At 38.2% G+C, this 20,457-nt stretch overlaps 1 protein-coding gene across 1 annotated transcript in view; it reads left to right on the top strand.

Moving 5' to 3' along the window:
- Positions 1-19,657, top strand: part of LOC311588809 (vomeronasal type-2 receptor 116-like) — a gene marked incomplete at both ends in the record, with an annotated part of 41,296 nt that extends 21,639 nt beyond the window's left edge. The window contains 4 exons of the mRNA XM_084766777.1: positions 1,552-2,397; positions 13,210-13,437; positions 14,500-14,623; positions 18,723-19,657. Of these exons, the coding sequence (XP_084622903.1) occupies positions 1,552-2,397; positions 13,210-13,437; positions 14,500-14,623; positions 18,723-19,657 (2,133 nt within the window). The remainder of the gene's footprint in view (positions 1-1,551; positions 2,398-13,209; positions 13,438-14,499; positions 14,624-18,722) is intronic.
- Between the last annotated feature and the right edge of the window lie 800 nt (positions 19,658-20,457).

Below are 20,457 nucleotides of genomic sequence, written 5' to 3' on the forward strand. Positions count from 1 at the left end.
GGTCACAATTCTGCTTCAAGGCTGTTCCCTAGTGTGGTGTATAGAGGTCCTCAAAGGTATTTATTGATGTTATTGTTTTGGAAGATCTAAAACAAATTAGCTTTTAAAATTGTTGAATCAAACCAGGAATTCTATTATCTGGAATTAGTTCATCTGAACAGCAGTACATCTTTCAGTAAGATAGTGTACTCAGTTTAGTCAAGCATAGTTTATCAATACCCAGGAAGGGAAGATGCAGCAGTGCACAACTGACAGAAGTGTCAGACATTGGAAGCAATTCTGGGGTGCATAAAGGTACAGACTTGCAGAATGCCAGATCCCTTCCAGAGAGTTCTCATGCCTACTGAACATCAACGAATAGCTGTTGACATCACATCTGAACCTGGAAGGATTTTTGAGGTGCATCATGGCACTGATCTTGCAAATTGATAGATCCTTTCCAGAAAGCTCATATGCCCATTTAACTCATTTAACAGATTGGCTCAGAGGCTGGAAGCAATTCTTTGGGTGCATCACAGTACAGACCTTGTAAAATACCAGATTGCCTCCTAGAAAACTCACTTGCCTAACTGTCTCCTTTAAGAGGATGGCTCTTGCAAGTGACCCGTGGGACTAGGAGTCAAGGATCCTATGTTGACATTATAAATATCTTGAAATGTAAAATAGGTACATTTGAATTAATCACGTTGTTGCAGGCTCTTTGCTTACAATGTGAAACCCAAGATTTTGTACTGGAAAAATCTGCTCTTAGTGTCGCTCACCCCTTTCGCACATTCTTTAATCCAAGAGTTTTCTGGAAACAAGATTAAATAATGTCAACAACAGGTCAGGAGGCAGAGCTAGCAACCAGTTGACAGAGAGTGAACATAGGAAAAAATGTATAGAGAATGGGTCAGGTTTAAATGTGCTCAACTCTTCCAAGAAAAAGAGGACTTGAGGAATCAGGGCACAGAGAGATGGGGGAGCAGATTGATCTGGATATTTTACAGAGACACATTGAGAAGAGGACAAGATAGACACAGGTGAAGATAAATGGGGCCAGAGAATGAGCATGAAGACTACAAGAGATTGCTAGAGTCAGTTTGAGGCCAAGCAGAGCAATTCAGTGAGAGGACAACAGAGAAGCTAGACCGAATCAGTCATCATGGAAAGGAGTTTGAGCCAGAACACCTGATAGAATTCAGAAAGAGCCAGAAAGAATTCAGAATGAAGAATAAAAGTGAGCGTATTCAGCAGGGAGACTCACAGGTTGAAATAATTCTAGGCCTAACTAAGATAGTGTGAAGTCTAGAGGTTTGAAGGACTAGACCTAGGTTACTAGGCCTACAATTGCTTCAGTTGAACAACAAAATACTTTGATGTCAGGTACCAAAGAAAGTGTAAGGGTACTTGATATATCCACATGTCCAGGAAGGAGAGGTGGATGAGACCTGCTAGAGTATTTAACCTGAACACTTGTCTGCAATTTTTGTAGAAAACACTGTAATGGATTTGCATTTAAAAAATTACAATTCCATTCTCATAATGAATGTTTTCATATGTTGATTCAAGACTGAGCTTGTGTTTGATGCCAGTGTGTTTTCTCTTCAGCTCACTTTTGGGCCTTTCGATTCTACCTTGAATGACCAAGGTCAGTTTCCTTCTCTCTATCAGATGGCTCCCAAGGACACCTATCTCTCACTTGCCATAGTCTCTTTGCTGCTTCATTTCAGCTGGTCCTGGGTTGGTCTGATCCTCCAAGATGACAGCAAAGGGACTCAATTTCTGTCAGAATTGAAAGAAAATATGGACAATGGTAACATCTGTATTGAGTTTGTGAATATTATCCCTGCCACTTCATATGTAGACTCCAATAACTTGGGTGAAAATCTGGAGATCATTCTGAAATCATCAGCAAATGTCATAGTTATTTATGGGAACATTGTTTCTTCACAAGGCTTAATGTTTCACATTGCAAAACTCTTAGTGACATGGAAAGTCTGGGTCTTGAACTTTCCATGGGATGTTGACAACCATTATGATTATTTCATGGTAGGCTCACTTCATGGGAGTCTCATATTTTCACACCACCATGAAGAGATGGTTGGATTTACCAATTTTCTTCACACACTTACTCCCTACAAATATCCAGAAGACACTTTTCTTCCTAAGCTTTGGGCTTTATTCTTCAACTGCTCATTTCATGGGTTTCGTTGTCAAATATTGGAGAACTGTCAACCAAATGCTTCTTTGGAGTTATTACCCAGACATATTTTTGACACAGCCATGAGTGAAGAGAGTTATAACATATACAATGCAGTGTATACTGTGGCCTACAGTCTTCATGAGATGAGTCTTCAACAAATACAGATACAGCAATATGCTAATGGAGAAGAAATGGTATTCTTCCACTGGCAGGTAATATCCCTTCCTGTGTGTTGTAATATCAGCACTATGACCTTTTTTTTATTATTTTCTATGGCACTCCAATAGGGCAGCACAAATTTTAGATCATAAACATACTATATTCCCTGTCTGGAGGTTAATGCAAAACCACGTGTAATGTCCTTTATAAAATGCATGACAAGAATAGGGAAAAACCAATATTAAATCATCCTTCAATTCTTATAACATTTTGCCCTCAGAGTTCTCTTCATAATCTTTTCAATATGAAAAGTTGAGATTTTTCATATGTTTACAAATAGCTTGGCCATACAGTTAGTCTCTTCTCTTACTAGCTCATAACTTAAAATAATCTATTCATACTGATCTACATTCTGCTTCATGGCTGGTTACCTCTGTTCAGGTACCATACATCTCTTCTCCCCACATCTTCTCCAAAAAATCCCTCACGCCAGGATATCTCAGAATACTTTCTGTCTGACAATGTCCCACCTTCTATGCTATACTTTCCTATAGTCCATAGGTTTTTATCTAAAGTTATTGTATCCACACAATACACAAGATCTTCTCTCTATATGCCCACTTTAATCCAATACAAGTCTGTTTTTCTTCTAATAATCAACTATATACATAAAAACAACTATGAGACAACCAGGGAAGATTTACATTCACAGGGTCAAGTCCATATGTCCTTGGAGAGAGTGCTCTACTATATTCTATCTTGATGAGTTTTATATCCAAATCAGTTTTATTATAGCACTTATTTAACAGCCTAAAATTTTTGACCTTAAAATTTCTTCTTAAATCCTAAATAATTTAAGCTTACTTTTAAGTCTGTAACTGTCAAGTCTTCAACCTCATCAAGGCTTGAGAACAAAATATTACCTTAGTATGTAAGAAGTATAAGGAAGCAGTTTACAACATAGAGAATTGACAGAGAGCTGTCTGCCTCAATAGTCACCCAGATTTAATTATAGTGTTGAAACGTCATCTTCAGTCTCCTTGCCCAGAATATCTGACAGACATATTTGTGAAGCAAGAATTAGGAAGGACTTGCTTACTCTGTCTTCACAGAGCTTAGCAGTTGACTTTGCCTGTGTCCAAGTTCTGCTCATTATCTGCTGATGGAGTAAAGACATTTCTTAGCTCAGTTGCAACATGCCATATTTTTAAAAGCAAATCCCTAAGAGAAATTCTTCAATGTTCATCATCTTCTTTCATGTGAAAATGTGTGCTGCCAGCACCTGACATGTCTCATTAACTGAAAATCCTTAAAACATTAAAACATCTTCAAATGCAATTTATGGCTGGTCTCTGAGGCCTTGGAGACCACCTATACTATTGTACACATTTATATAGTGCTTACTAATTATCTATCTTTCTATAGTATATGTGAGTAGACAAATGTTGATTTTTTTCTAGCTATTTACTATGTGTTTAACCTAGGATATATATTTATGTGATAAGCCAGACTGGTATCTCAGATGACCATGAATTTGATTAACTATTGACTTGTATTACTTAATTATGCTAAACAGTTTATAATAGCAGGTTTTAAAAGGACTGGAAGTAAACCTCCTCTTTATGAATGAATTGTATAGGTCCAATATGTTATACAAGAGTTGAATCAGATGTACATATGTCTATCAAAATAATTTTAAAATTTATCAATACACAATAATTTATACCAAAGTATCAAAAGTAACCTTAATTCTGTATCAAGTTACAAAAACCTGTACTATTATAAGCAAAAATAATCTTATTTTTATGTAAATGTACACAATATTACAGCGGTGTAAGATTAATGGTTTATAAAACGATTTTTGGTTTAAGAGCAGATTCAATAATCTACCCTTTTTCCCTATTAATCCTATACTCTTCCTAAATCTTATGCCCTGTCTACCGCCAATTTCTTCTGAATATCTTTCCCAATATCTAAGAAAAAAGGATGGAGTAAGGAAAGGAAAGAGAAAGTCATGAGTCTGTTTCCCTATGAGTCTTTCCCTAATCAAGACCATTAACAACCTGTAACCAAGCCCTTTTAATGATAAGCATCCATAGCATCCAAAGACAAGTTTAAATGTTTAGGGTTTTTTTTGTTTTGTTTTTGTTTCTTTTTAAGCTGGTTAACTAAGTCTGGATTTTTTTTGGTGTCTTCCTGTGTATGCACTTGGCTCCTCCTTCCTGTGCTGTGCTGTGTTGTGTTGTGCTGGCTGTGCTGTGCTCGGTCAGGCACAGCTGTCCTTCTCTGTCCCAGAGTTCAAGCTTTAAAGGACTAAGCCTCCTGCCATGATCTACTAGACAGGAAGGAGTGGTCCTGCAATGTTGTCAGCTGTTTGTGGCTTCTCAGTGGTATCCCTTCTGTTGCACTGGATGCTCCACATAATGTAGACGCTGCAGGGTGTGAGTGGATTTGCTGAAGAGACTGCTGCACAGCTCTGACCAGCTCCCACGGAGCCATCTGTTCACAGAAGCATTTCTCTCAGGTGGAAGATCATTTATTTTTGATATTTAAATATTTTGTTTATTTTTGAAATTATAATATAATTACAAAAATTCTCCCTTCTCTTCCTTCCGTCAAAGTCATCCTATAGCCCTTTGTGCTTTCCTTTAAATTCATTACCTATTTTTTAAATCAATTGATTTTGTATGCATATATGTATTTGTTTTTTTCCTTTTTTATTTGATTTTTTATTTTCATGTTTTACTAATTTTCTTTTTTTTCTTCTTTTTTATTAATTTATTCATATTACATATAGATTGTTAGCCCTTCCCTTGTTTCCTTCTATTCCTCCCTCCCTCCCACTTCCTCCCTTCTCCCCTCCCCTATGTCTGTGATCGAGGGAGACCTCCTCCCCCTATATATGCTCTTATGGTACCAAGTCTCCTCTTGGTAACTTGCTATCCTTCCTCTGAGTGCCGCCAGGCCTCCCCATCCAGGGGATATGGTCAGAAAAGGGGCACCAGAGTTCATGTGAGAGTCAGATCTCACTTTCCACTCAACGGTGGAGAATATCCTGTTCATCAGCTAGGTCTTGGTAGGGGTTTGAAGGTTACTGCCTATATTCTCCTTGGCTGGTGCCTTAGTTTGAGGAGGACCCCAGGCCTCGGTTATGCCTGTCATAAAGTTTTTCTTGTAGGTTTCAGGACCCTGTGGATCCTACTATTTCCCCATTCTTTCATGCTACTCTCACCTAAAGTCTCAATAGGATGTCCTCTTCTCTGACCCACTTTCCTGGTATGTAAAATTTTTCATGGGACGTATCCCTTGGACTAGTGTCTCGATATCAGTGAGTATATACCGTTTGTCTCTTTTTGCTTCTGGGTGAACTCACTCATGATAATTTCAGGATCAATCTGATTGTCCACAAATTTCGGGAATTCCTTGTTTTTAATAGCTGACTAGTATTCCATAGTGTAAATATACCACAGATTCTCAGTCCATTCTTCCACTGAGGGACACTTAGGCTGTTTCCATGTTCTGGCTATTATGTATAAAGCAGCTATGAATATGGTTGAGCATATGTCGCTGTTGTGTGGTAGGGCATTTTCTGGGTATATTCCAAGGAGTGGGATAGCTGAGTTTTGAGGAAGCCCTTTTCCCACTTTTTTGAGAAAGCACCAGATAGCTTTCCAAAGTGGTTGTACTAGTTTGCATTCTCACCAGCAATGAAGGAATGTTCCTCTCTCCACACATCCTCACCAACATGTGATGTCATTTGAGTTTTTGATCTTAGCCATTCTGATGGGTGTAAGGTGGAATCTCAGTGTTGTTTTGATTTGCATTTTCCTGATGACTAAGGAGGTTGAGCCTTTCTTTAAGTGTTTCTCAGCCATTTGATATTCCTCTGTTGAGAATTCTCTGTTTAGTTCCAAGCCCCATTTCACAATTGGGTTGTTTGGTTTTGTGGTGCTTAATTCTTGAGTTCTTTATATATTTTGGATATTAGACCTTTGTCAGATGAACGGTTGGTGAGGATCTTTTCCCAGTCTGTAGGCTGTTGCCTTGTTCTACTGACAGTGTCTCCTGCCTTACAGAAGCTTCTCAGCCTCATGAGGTCCCATTTATTAATTGTTGACATTAAGGCCTGGGCTGTAGTGTACTGTTCAGGAAGTTGTCTCCTGTGCCTCTGTGTCCCGGACTCTTCCCCACTTTTTCCTCTAACTGAATTAATGTCTCTGGTTTTAAGTTGAGGTCTTTAGTCCACTTGGACCTGAGTTTTGTGCATGGTGACAAATAGGAGTCTAATTGCATTTTTCTAGGGGTAGACATCCAGTTAGACCAGCACCATTTGTTGAAGATGCTATCATTTTTTCACTGAATAGATTTGGCTTCTTTGTCAAAAATCAAGTGAGCAAATGTGTGTGGATTCATCTCTGCGTCTTCAATTTGATTCCATTGATGTACCAGTCTATTGCTTTGCCAGTACCATGCCGTTTTAAGTACTGTTGCTCTATAGTACAGCTTGAGATCAGGTATGGAGATTCCTCCAGAGGATTTTTTGTTGTGTAGAATTGCTATTCTGGGCTTTTTGTTTCTCCATATGAAGTTGGGAATGATCTTTCAATATCTTCAAAATATTTTTAGGAATTTTGATAGGGATTGAGTTGAATCTGTAATTTGCTTTTGGTAAGATGGCCATTTTTACTATGTTGATTCTCCTGATCCGTGAACAAGGTAAATCCCTCCATCTTCCGATGTCATCTTCAATCTCTTTCTTCAGAGGTTTAAAGATTTTTTTTCAAATAAGTCCTTCACTTGATTGGTTAGAGTTACTCCTAGATATTTTATATTGTTTGTGGCTATCGTGAAGGGTGTAGTTTTCCTAATTTCTTCCTCTGGTTGTTTGTCATTTGTATATAGGAAAGCTACTGACTTTTTTGAGTTTATTTTGTATCCTGCCAATTTGCTAAAGGTGTTGATCAGATGTAGGAGTTCTCTGGTGGAATTTTGGGGGTCACTTATATACACTATCATATCATCTGCAAATAGGGATAATTTGACTTCTTCCTTTCCCATTTGGATCCCCTTGATCTCTTTTTGGTGTCCTATTGCTCTGGCTTGAACTTCAAGAACTATATTGAAGAGATATGGGGACTGAGGACAGCCTTGTCTGGTCCCTGATTTTAGAGGAAATTCCTTGCGTATCTATCCATTTAATTTAATGTTGGCTATTGGTTTGCTGTCTATAGCCTTTATTATGTCTAGATAAGTGCCTTGTATTCCTGATCTCTCCAGAACTTTAAACATAAATGGGTGTTGGATTTTGTCAAATGCTTTTTCTGCATCTAAGGAGATGATCATGTGGTTTTTCTCTTTCAGTTTGTTTATATGGTGGATTACTTTGATGGATTTCCATAGGTTAAACCATGCCTGTGTGCCTGGAATGAAGCCTACCTGGTCATAGTGAATGATGACTTTGATATGCTGTTGTATTCGCTTAGTGAGTATTTTATTGAGTATTTTTGCATCAATGTTCATAAGAGAAATTGGTCTGAAATTCTCTTTTTTGTTTTTGTTGGTTCTTTGTGGGGTTTAGGTATCAACGTGACTATGGCCTCATAGAAGGAATTTGGTAATGCTCTGTCCATTTCTATCTTTTGGAATCGCTTGAATAGTATCGGTATTAGCTCCTCTTTGAAGGACTGGTCGAATTTTGCCCTGAAGCCATCTGGCCCTGGGCTTTTTTTTAGTTGGGAGACTATAAATGGTTGCTTCTATTTCTATAGGCCAAATATGGCTATTTAATTTGTTTATCTGGTCTTGACTCAATTTTGGCAAATGAAATTGGTTGAAAAAATTGTACCTTTCCTTTCGATTTTCAAATTTTGTGGCATAAATGCCTTTAAAGTAGGTTCTTATGATTCTTTGTATTTCTTCAGTGTCTGTTGTTATGGCTCCCTTTTCATTTCTGATTTTGTTTATTTGGATAATGTTTCTCTGTCTTTTAGTTAGATTGGCTAAAGCTTTGTCTATCTTGTTAATTTTCTCAAAGAAGTAGCTCTTGGTTTTGTTGATTCTTTGGATTGTTCTCTTTGTTTCTAATTTATTGATTTCAGCCCTGAGTTTGATTATTTCTAGGAGTCTACTCCTCTTGGGTGCTTCTGCTTCTCTTTTTTCTAGAGCTTCCATATGTGTTGTTAAGTTGTTTATATGGGATGTTTCCATTTTCTTTTTAAAGGCACTTAAGGCTAGGAATTTTTCCTTTTAGCACTGGTTTCAATCTGTCCCACAAATTTGGGTATGTTGTTCCATCATTTTCATTGAATTTCAGGAAGACTTTTATTTCTTCCCTTATTTCTTCCATGACCCACGTGTCATTAAGTAAAAAGTTGTTTGTTTTCCACATGTTAGTATGCTTTTTGTTATTTCTTTTGTTGTTGAAGTTCAGCCTTAGACTATGGTGATCTGATAAGATACAAGGTATTATTTCAATCCTCTTGTATCTGTTGATGTTTACTTCATGACCAACTATGTGATCAATTTTAGAGAACATTCCATGGGGTTCTGAGAAAAAGGTATAATCCTTTGTGTTTGGGTGGAAAGTTCTGTAGATATCTGTTAGATCCATTTGATTCATAACATTGGTTAATGAAATTATTTCCTGACTTAGTTTTTGAATCAAAGACCTATCCTTGAGTGAAAGTGGGGTGTTGAAGTCTCCCACTATTAATGTGTGGGTATCGATGAGTGGTTCAAGCTTTGTTAATAACTCTTTTACAAGTGTGGGAGCCCTTGTATTAGGAGCATAGATGTTCAAAATTGTGATGTCTTCTTGGTTGACTTTACCTTTGATGAGTACAAAGTGTCCATCCTCATCCCTTTTGATTAATTTTGGTTGAAAGTCTATTTTATTAGATATTAGAATGGCTACCCCAGCTTGTTTCTTGAGACCATTTGCTTGGAATATTCTTCCCCAACTTTTTACTCTGAGACAATGTCTGTCCTTGTGGTTGAGGTGTGTTTCTTGAATGCAGAAGAACGTTGGGCCATGTTTATGCATCCACTCAGTTAGTCTGTGTCTTTATATTAGAGAATTGAGGCCACTGACATTGCGAGATATTAATGACCAGTGATTGCTAAGCCCCTTCATTTTTGGTATTTGTAACAGTCGAGATTTTGTCAGGTTGTGATTTTGCGATGGTATAGTTATCTATTTCCTATATAGTTTGCTTGTAGTTTGACCTTTTAGGATGGAGTTTTCCTTCTAGTAACTTCTGTAAGCTGGATTTGTGGATAGGTACTGTTTGAATTTGTTTTTGTCATGAAATATCTTGTTTTCTCCGTCAATGGTTATTGATAATTTCGCTGGACAAAGTAATCTTGCCGGGTATCTGTGTTCTCTTAGGGTTTGCAGAACCTCTGTCCGGGCCCTTCTGGCTTTCATGGTCTTTGCTGAGAAGTCAGAAGTAATTCTGATAGGTTTGCCTTCATATGTTACTCAATCTTTTTCTCTTGCAGCTTTTAATATTTTTTCTTTGTTCTCTATGTTTTGTGTTGTTCTTATTATGTGGAGAGAAGATTTTCTTTTCAGGTCTATTCTATTTGGTGTTCTGTAGGCTTCTTGTATGCTCATATGCATCTCCTTCTTCAAAGTGGGGAAATTTTCTTCTATTATTCTATTAAAGATATTTTCTGGGCTGTGGAGTTGGTTGCCTTCTCTTTCCTCAATCCCTATTATTCTCAAGTTTCGTCCTTTCATGGTGTCTTTGATTTCTTGAATGTTTGGTGTCAGGAAATTTTCAGATTTAGCATTTCCCTTGATGGTTGTTTCCAGTTCTGTGATTGTATCTTCAAGTCTCCATATTTGTTCTTCCATTTCTTGCAATCTGTTAGATAAGGCCACCTCTGAGATGCTTGCTTTCTTCTCTGATGCCTCTCAATCACATTTTTCTTCTGTGTGTTCCTTTATCACAGCTTCCATTTTTATCTTCAGGTCTTGAACTGTTTTTAATGATTTCCTTCATCTGGTTATTTATATTTTTCGGAAATTCTTCAAGTGCCTCTTTATATGACTCTTTTAAATCTTCAGCCCTCTTGTTTGCTTCCTCCTGAATTTGTTTGCAGATTTTATTTGTTTCTTCCGTTATCATCCTCTTTACTAAGGACTTGAGGTCATTTTCTTGACTATGAATTGCTGTTAGGTTCTCCAGGTTGTTTTCATTGGAATTGCTGGTATCTGGAGATGCCAAACTGTTTTGGTTTTTGTTAGCGTTCTTTTACTGTCCTCTAGTCATTTTGGTGACTCTGATGTTGGAAGGTAGTTTGTAGTGACCTTCACTGGCTGAAGGTGGGTAGGTGATGGTTGATTATAGGTTGAGTCCTCTTGCCTGTGGGGATCAGAGAGTATTTCCTTGGAACAGGCAGGTGATCCGGTTTCCACTCCTGGAGATTTTTCTCTACACTGTAGACTCTAGGCTGAGTCAGCCAAAGTAGGTTTCTGTTTGGACTCATTCACCTTACTGCTTTAATTCATATCAGTACTTTGGGGACCTAGAATAAGGTCAGCACATAAGCGCTTTGGTTGTGTAGGTTGAACCTAGCTGCCTGTCCTTCTTGTAGCTTTGTAGCCAAGACCCCAGGTGGATCAAATCTTCTGGGCTGTAGTTATCTTTTAGCTTTGTCTCTATACCCCGTAGAAGTGTCCAGCCTCTCCCAGAGCTATAAGCCTGGAGGGTCTGAGATCACTCTAGGTCAGTAATTAGACACTGCAAGTATGACCCTTGGTGGGTCTCCTCTCCTGATACTGTGTGAGTTCCTGCCTTGCCTGCACCAGGAGACCCAGCTAGGATCTCTCCTTTGGGGAGTGCAGGGTCAGTGCCCAGCAGCCAGTGGCCAGAGACAATAGGATTTCTGAACTCTGGTGGTTTCAGGAGGTGCTTGCTCTTCCCACATGTCTGGGACACTCCAATAATCACTCTAGGTCAGCAATTAAACACTGCAAGCATGATCCATGTCTTCCAATAGGCCCGTGGAAGCAGTCCAAGCTGGTTTCTAATTGCCCCTGTTTGCAGGCTCAATCTGTTGTGTCCGGCGTTAGGTTTGGCCCAGGATGGCCCGTGAGCTGCAGGCCCACTTTAGCTATCTTTGGTGGGTCCCGCCACCTGTGTTTCCACTTGGCCTGGGCGTGTGATCTCCAAGTTTGGAGTGGTGTGGATGGAGGGATCCAAGGGCAGATTCACCTTGTTCCCTGAAGCTCCTCTGGCTAGGGGTCCAGAAAATCCCTTCCCCAGACAGCGAGTTTGTGTTTCATATGCCGGTTGCAGTTTGCGTGTGGATTCCATTCCAGAGTTTGGGGAGTGTGTTTAGCACCTTCGGGATGTTGCTTGTCCCTGTGGTAGGCCCAGTGGTGGTCTGTGGAGTTTGGGACCCCGCTCACCTACAGTTCTCAAACTCCAGCAGTCTGTGGCTCCATTCATGTGTCTGGCCTCCTCTGCATATATGTATTTGTATATATATGTATTCCCATATTTTTTTTATTTTTACAGACATATGTTATTTAGCTAATTTGAATGTTTGGTACATCAGATATCTCTAGCACTATAATTTTCCTATTGTTTCTAGAGAAAATTTCCAGAAGTTTAACATCTTTTTTTTCTTTTGGTCTTTACAAAAATTTTTTAATTAATTCATTCAATTGTTATCCCATCCCTTGAATAATCCCATTCCTCTATTCCTCCAGGCAGCTGTTTAAAAATGGAGAATCAGGAGCTTTGTTTTAAGAGGCTAACATCTGCTGTATCTCTCTGCAATTTCCTGCTCCTTTCTAGCTTTTTATTTAGAAAAATCTTGTGTCCAGCTGCTTTTTTTTTTACCTATTTGTGCCACTATTTTCAGAAGCATTTTGTCTTCAAGCTTCTTTTCTTTAAAAAATACAGGTTTGAAGTTTCATTTGAAGGGTGTGAAGTTTCTCTCTGTGTCCCAGACTTTAAACAAGTTAGTTTGGATTTAATGCTCCATGAATGGTATGTCGTTATGTTGTGGGGTTTTTCCACCAGGGCCCATGTTGTAGGAATAACCACTCAAACTCAAAATGTATTTACAAATTTCTAAACCATATAGCTAGGCTCTTCTTTGACTAGCTCATAACTTAAAATAATGTATTTATACTAATTTACATTCTGCCACATGTCTGCTTACCTCTGCTCAGGTATCTTGCATCTGTCCTCACATCTTCACCAATGAATCTCTCACACCTAGATATCCCAGATTCCTTACTGGCTGCCAGATGTCCACTTTCGATGCTATCCTTTCCTATGGGCCATACATGTTTTAGTGACATGTGTTGAATTGTAGAAAAAACAAGGTATTCTTTCTACATTTAGGCCTTTATAAAAACAACCCAGAAATAATTTTCTCAGGAAAAGGCATAACATGCGTGATAATGTAGAATGTCCTTAAGAATGCAACATGCAGAGGCTAAAACTTGAAAAACATAGCATGACAATGATCACAGCACTGGGCTCTGCTTTGTGAAAATGGTAATGGATGGATTAAGTAAACAGAATGAGCTAATTGGCCAGAAAGCTATAATATAAATACAGGTGTTTTTGCAAGTGGCACTGGATGGGGGAGGCAAGGAGAGAGGGTACAGAGATAGGGAAAAAGGGTGACCTGGAAACAGACTGACTGTTTTATATAGTGAATCTCTGAAAGAAGGGAACCTCTGCCCCTATGTAGAGGGATGGCCCCGCCAGCCACACCCTGCAACAGGATCTAACAATGACAAACAGCTGTGCTGGCTTCATGAGATTCTTTTTATGACATCAGAAAATGACTATAGTCCCTCAGATGTACTTCAACATATGTTCCTGCATCTCTTCTAGCTCCTCCATTTCCTAAAGAAGACCCTACAGAAAGATCGTGTGAGAGATCATATCATAATGGATGGGAAAAGAGACTTAGATTCAGAGTATGACATTTTCAATATTTGGAATTTTCCAAAGGGCATGAGATTAAAGGTCAAAGTAGGAACCTTCTCTCCAAAGACTCCTCAGGGTCAGCAGTTCTCTTTAACTGAGCAGATGATTCAATGGCCAATACAGTTTACAAAGGTGAGTTATGACATATATCACCGCTTTGACCTTTCATAAAAGTAAAAATAATTCTCAGGAAAATGATACTTGGACATTTATTTCATACCAACCCATATACAATTAACAATAAGAATCTACTCATAGGATATCCAACATAGACTAATTTCTCATTCCCTGACTCTGATCAATGGAAAAGTTTTTCCTAAAGTTTATTCATGCTTATACAGTTCTTATGAATAGAGTGTCTTTTAGATTTCTGTTACTGTCTCCAACAATGATAAGAGGCTTATATTTGTCAGCAGATGAGTATATTTCAAGTGAAGGGTAAAATGGCATTTTTGTTTTGTATGCTTTTAAAAGGTAGGATAGCATGTCAAGTGTGTGTGTGTGTGTGTGTGTGTGTGTGTGTGTGTGTGTGTGTATTATACTTGCTTTGCTACATCAGATAAATAGTAACAAAAACAAGTAAAGGATTACAGGCTTGAAATAGATGATACTCTTAGCATGTTTTTATATGTTAGTGCAGAGAGAATATTTTAGGTGTCAGAAGAGGTGATTACATTACAGTCAGGGACCAAAGAATATGGCTGCTCCTATCTCCTTTTCATTTTGTCGGTCACAGTAGACAGTGAAATACTGATGCCCATTTTGTGGGTGCTCTTTCCACCTCAAGTAAATATCTCATAAAACTCCTCACAGATGCCTAAGATATGTTCCCATGATGAACCCAAACAATGTAAAGATGTCAATCATTATTGCCAACCATATAGAATATAAAAGTCCCCACTAGGAGCCAGTAAGTACAGAGACAGGTTCACCAAAATCATACTATGACCTGCTAGAACACCACTTTAATGACTTAATCTTAACAACAGTTTTGTGGCATTGGACCAAGATTTAAGCATGTGGCCTATGCAGAATCAAAGCCGCTGACAAAATTAATAATACCAAGACACATTACTTTTATTTGCCAATGTAAGCATTTGCAAATTTACTATTGATGATACTCATAAAATCTCTATTTACTCTAAATGTTCACAAAAGTCCAGAGCATTTTCTAATAGCTGTTATTTCTCTCAGACCCCTCAGTCTGTGTGCAGTGAGAGCTGTAGGCCTGGATTCAGGAAAGCTGCCCAGGAAGGCAAGGCTGCCTGCTGCTTTGATTGCATTCCTTGTGCAGACAATGAGATTTCCAATGAGACAGGTAAAATCTTGTTTACAGAGAACTCTCAGACTTGATCACAGGAGTCTGCAATACTTAAGAAAAGGAGAGGGATGGGAGAGAAGTAAGAGATAAACTTTGGTTCCATGACTATAAAATTTGAGCATTGCTGTTACTTTTCCTTCCTTTGAAGAGACACAGGCTAGACACTGAAATCATCTTGACTTACATTGTTGCTCCATTGCAGACACTGTTCCCTCAGGTGACCTGTTTTGCACTAAAATTAGCAGTCTGCTTTATTTCACCAAGAATACAGTGTTTATCACAACATTTCTTTATGTTTTCAAGCCATGCTTAATTACATGTAGTATTCTTTTAAGGTTTGGATTTCTCACATTCTCTTTCTGATTATTCCCTGTACAGGTTTAAATTTTTACACAGTAGGTGACTGAAGAGTTGTATTTATTTCCCTATTACATATAATTTATTTCACAATGACTAAGTTTCATTTGCTTAACTGAAGATAGATTTCCTGTAGTATGTTCTTTTTAAATCTTTTTCCCTTTTATCAACCATAGACTTTTCTCTAATACAACATAATCTGCATATAATTTCCTCTCCATACACTTCTCTCAGTTCCTTCCCATCTCCTTTTTATGTGGGTTCATAATGCCAGGTACAAAATACTGTTTTGATAAATATTTATCCTTTGCACATTAGCTATAATGTGTGTTCATAAATATTGTCAATATGCACAGATAGTAGCAGTTTAGCCATGGATACAAAATCCTACAGGGTTTTGTGTTATTGACTATATTATTTATACTTGTAAGACAAAGTAGGGGGAAAACATACATGATAAAACTTTGAAATTTAAAATATACTGATGCAATATTGTAGAATAAGGAATTTATATAAATTAGTTAATGAGATATATAGCATGTACCTTAATTAAGTCAAAATCTATACTTGAAGCATACATTCTCCTATAGAAAAGAAAACAAAACATTCAAAATAAAAGAATAAGGTGTGAAAGCGTGATAAGCATGAGAAAATATCTGAAGAAAAATTCATTAGAGTTCCATGATTAATAAACAAAAATCACCCAAGTTATTAAATGAGAATTTGATTCTCATGAAAAACAAACTTAATAAATGTTTTGCTCAAACAAGAAAATAGACATATGTATTGATATGGTGATAAGATTTAGAAACACACAAAGATTTAATTGAAATGTGGCATTAAAATCCAAGGTGTATAAGTTTTTGTTTTGTTTTGTTTTGTTTTTTTTACATCTCTCCTCTGCTCCAGTCACACATTCCTCCTTCCTCTTCTATCCTGCCTCCCCTACTACTCAGAAAAGGGAGCAAGCCACCCAAACCAACACAGGGCTGCGTAACAAGTCACATCAGGACTGAATGCATCCTCTTCTGCTGAGGCTGGGCAAGGCAGCCACACCAGAGGGACGTTATCAGAAAGAAGGGGAGATAGTACGTCAGAGAAAGCTCCTGCTTGCCTTCCTAGGGAGCCCATATAAATACTAAGCTGCCAATTGGGTACATGTGTGTAGGTGGCCTAGGTCCATTCCAGACATGGCCCTTAGTTGGGGCTTTAGTCTCCATATGCCCCCTGGACATATATTAGTTGACACTTTGTATTCTTGGAAAGTTCTTATCCCCCAGGTCCTTCTGTCCTAACCCCACCTGTTCCATAAAACTGGCCATGCTCTGCTAGATGTTTGGTGGTGAGTCTCAGCATCCATTTAGAGCTGCTGTTGTGTGGAGCTTCTCCAAGACCAGTTATACTAGGCTCCCTTCTACAAACATAGCAGAGTCTCATTTACAGTTTAGGGGTAGGTTTCCTCTCATCAGGTGTGCCTCAGGTTGTGCCAGGCATTGGTTAGACATTCCTTCAATCTCTGCTCCAACTTTGTCTCTGACTATCTTATAGGCAGGGAAATTTTTTGGTAAAGTTTTGGTGGTGAGTTGGTGCTCCTCTCCCTCCATCAGAAGTCCTGTCTGGATAGAAGGTGGCCTTTTCAGACTCCATGACTCGTGATACTAGGAGTCTTAGCTACAGTCCCTCCCATTCCCTCTCAGGAGCCTACGCTATCACAGGGCTCTAGGTTGTTTCAGTGATGCCCACCGCAGGTTCTCCTCCCTCTAAGACTTGTGGCCTCCCACCCTCACCTCCCCACATCTAATCCCCACCCTCAGTTTCCACCAAACTCACCCTTCTACCCTGTTTGCCTTTTTCAACCAGTTTTGTGTTATATTCTGTTTCTCCTTCTGAATGAGGTTCAAGCACCCTGCCTTGGAGGCTCCTTCTTTCTTAGCTTCTTATGGTCTGTGAATTGTAGTGTGTCTGTCCTGTTCTCTATGGCTAGAATCTGTTTATAAGTGCGGACATGCCATGTGAATCTCTGGGTCTAGGTTACCTCACTAAGGATGATCTTTTCTAGTTTCACCCATTTGCCTGCAAATTCTATCATTTCCTTTCTTTAAATAGCTGAGTAATATTTCATTGTGTAAATGTACCACATTTTCTTTCATCATTCTTCAGTAGAGGGCTATAGGGATTATTTCCAGTTTCTTCCTATTATGAATAAAATTTCTATAAACATAGCTGATCAAACATCCTTGTTGTGTGGTGGGGCATCTTTTGGGTATATGCACAATTGTGGTATAGCTGTGTCTTGAGGTAGGGATATTCCTACGTTTTTGATAAAGCACAAGATTGACTTCAAAAGTGGCTGGACAAGTTGAACCTCCACCATCAATGGATGAGTGTTCTCGTTGTTCAATATTATGGTCACCATGCAGTGTCTCTTGAGTTTTATATTTTAGCATTCTGACAGGTGTAAGATGAAACTTAGAGTAGTTTTGATTTGCATTTCTATACTGACTAACTATGCTGAGCATTCCTTTAATCTTTTCAGGGATTCAAGATTCCTCTGTTGAGAATTCTGTCTAATTCTGTGTCCCATTTTTAATTGGGTTATTTCATTTGTTCCTTTTTTGTTTTTAGAGTTCTTTGTATATTTTGGATATTAGGCCATTGTCAGGGGCAGGATTGGTGAATATCCTTTCTAATCTGCACCCTACCATATTGTTCAAGATAAAAGTGGTTGCAGTCAACATACAAGTCAAAATATTAGCAACAGAGTATACAAAATTTGATGTGAATAACTAGAAATATTTCAAAAGTTCTCTCCCTATATATTGAAAATTATAATGCTATAGTTAAATATAACAACATATTATTAGTGAAGGATTTAAAGTTCAAAAATATAAGGGTATTTTTTATTTCAAAATCATTCAGAGTATAACCTAAATTAGAGAAACAAAGGTATTTTATGAAAATAAGTAAATATGGATCCCAAATCTGCACCTTTTGAGAAAGGAATTTCAAAAATATTATAGCCATAATGTACAAAATACATATCCAGAGTTGTCATCATTTCATAATATTATATCATAATAAAATGATAATTATACAATGTACTTTTAAATTATATTTATGAACTATAAAATAGATGCAAAAAAGTCACAAATTCATTCTACGCATGAAGCATCCATCAGTTGTACTGAGATGTCATCTCTCCTCTCCTTTGAAAGTTCTGACAACTATTTATAACCGACCTTCTTCTTAAGAACTGTACTTGAGGGTGTTAGATCAAGGTTGTAAATTAAAATCTACAACAAGAAAAAAAAGTCACAAATTCAGGGAAAGTACACACACAAAAAAGGAAAAGCAATGAGCTTCTTTGATTTTGTCACCATAGGCAAATAGGGCTGTATTAATTTGAAATGATTCACAGAATACTTAAAATTTGATACTAAAAAAAATAAAGCAAGCCATTCAAGAAGCATTTCAGGGCTGGAGAGATCGCTAAGAGGTTAAGAGCCTCATCTGCTCTTCCAGAGGTCCTGAGTTCAATTCCCAGCAATTACAGGGTGGCTGACAGCCATCTATTATGTGATCTGATGCCTGCTTCTGCAGATAAAGCACTCATATGCAAAAAATAAAATAAATAAATCTTTTAAAAAAGAAGCATCTCAATGATCTGAAGCTGAATAACAGCTTAAGCAGAAAAAAAAACCCTGAGGATTAATTCAAAATAACTCTTCTTTCTGAACAGATATGGATCAATGTGTGAAGTGTCCAGAAAGTCATTATGCTAACTCAGAAAAGAACTATTGCCTCCAGAAATCTGTGAGCTTTTTGGCCTATGAACACCCCATAGGGATGGCTCTCACCACCACAGCACTGTTCTTCACTGTACTCACAGCTGTGGTAATTTTCATCTTTGTGAAGCACAGAGGCACACCCATTGTCAAGGCCAACAATCGGGGTCTCAGCTACACTCTGTTATTGACACTCATCGCCTGTTTCCTCAGTTCCCTGCTCTTCATTGGACAGCCCAACACAGCCACCTGCATCATGCAGCAGACAGCATTTGGAATTTTGTTCACTGTGGCTCTCTCCACAGTCTTAGCCAAAGCTATCACAGTGGTTCTTGCATTCAAGGTCACTGTTCCAGCTAGAATGGTGAGGTGGTTAATGGTATCAAGGGCCCCTAACTTCATCATTCCCATCTGCACACTGATCCAAACTGTTCCCTGTGCAGCTTGGCTGTTTACCTCTCCACCCTTCATTGATCAAGATGCTCATGCTGAACATGGTCACATCATCATTGTGTGCAACAAGGGTTCAGAGGTTGCCTTCCACTGTGTCCTGGGATACCTCTGCTCCTTGGCACTTGGGACCTACACCATGGCCTTCTTGTCCAGGAATCTTCCTGACACTTTCAACGAAGCCAAGTTCCTGTCATTCAGCATGCAGGTATTCTTCTGTGTCTGGGTCACCTTCCTCCCTGTCTACCACAGCACAAAGGGGAAGGTCATGGTGGCTATGGAAGCCTTCTCTATCTTGGCTTCCAGTACAGCTCTCCTTGGCTTGATCTTTGCCCCAAAATGTTACATCATTTTGTTAAGGCCACATAAGAACTCTTGTGACATTAGACACAAAACACACTCAGGAAGGAATAGACATATAAAATTCATTTTACAATGAACTTAATCTATGTTAGTAAATGTAACACAATGATTTGAACTAGTGCCATACTGTGACACTTTTAATGTTCAGGTGTAATATGATTTGATTATGTGGGTCCATAAGTCTTCATCCATTGTACTGAAGTATCTTTGTACTGGAACCATTAACTTTATCTTATGCTTGAGAATCATGTTATACTTTCTTAATGTAATAAGAATTCACTTTGTATCCTTCCTTGTCTTGAAGGCCCATTGGTAGACCAGTGTGGCATAAACTCATGGAAATCTGCCTTCTTCTGTCTACCAAGTGCTGATGGTGAAGATGTGTCATTGTGTTCAGCCATGCTGTTCTCACTTTGTCCTTCTATGATAAAAGATTAAATGTCATGTGATTGCTTTTATTGATTTTGGACTCAGGAATATTTTATTATATTCTACTGTATAAATTGAACATTACTAGGGCTGATTGTCTTTCAAACATTAGTTTAACAGGTTCTCATTTTCAATTATTTCAGGTGAGTATTCAAAGTTTGAAATTATAGTAAAACATTCTATTTTCATATTTCATTATTTTGGCATATGGAAGAAAATGAATCCTCTTCTTTGGGGACCTACACAAATAGGTAGTATTTGATAACTAGTAATTGCTTAGAAACCTAGAGCTCAGGAATAGGATGTGCATGACCGATCGTGTAGTACATAGGCTATTATTAAGACAAGGCTTTGCCCATTTGTCCACAAATTTAGGGATTCCTTGTTTTTAATAGCTGAGTAGCATTCCATAGTGTGAACTAGAAATGATCATAATGAGTGAGTTAA

This window comes from Acomys minous (assembly GCF_964271855.1).
Source record: "Acomys minous genome assembly, chromosome: 17".
In the NCBI taxonomy this organism is placed as follows: Eukaryota; Metazoa; Chordata; class Mammalia; order Rodentia; family Muridae; genus Acomys; species Acomys minous.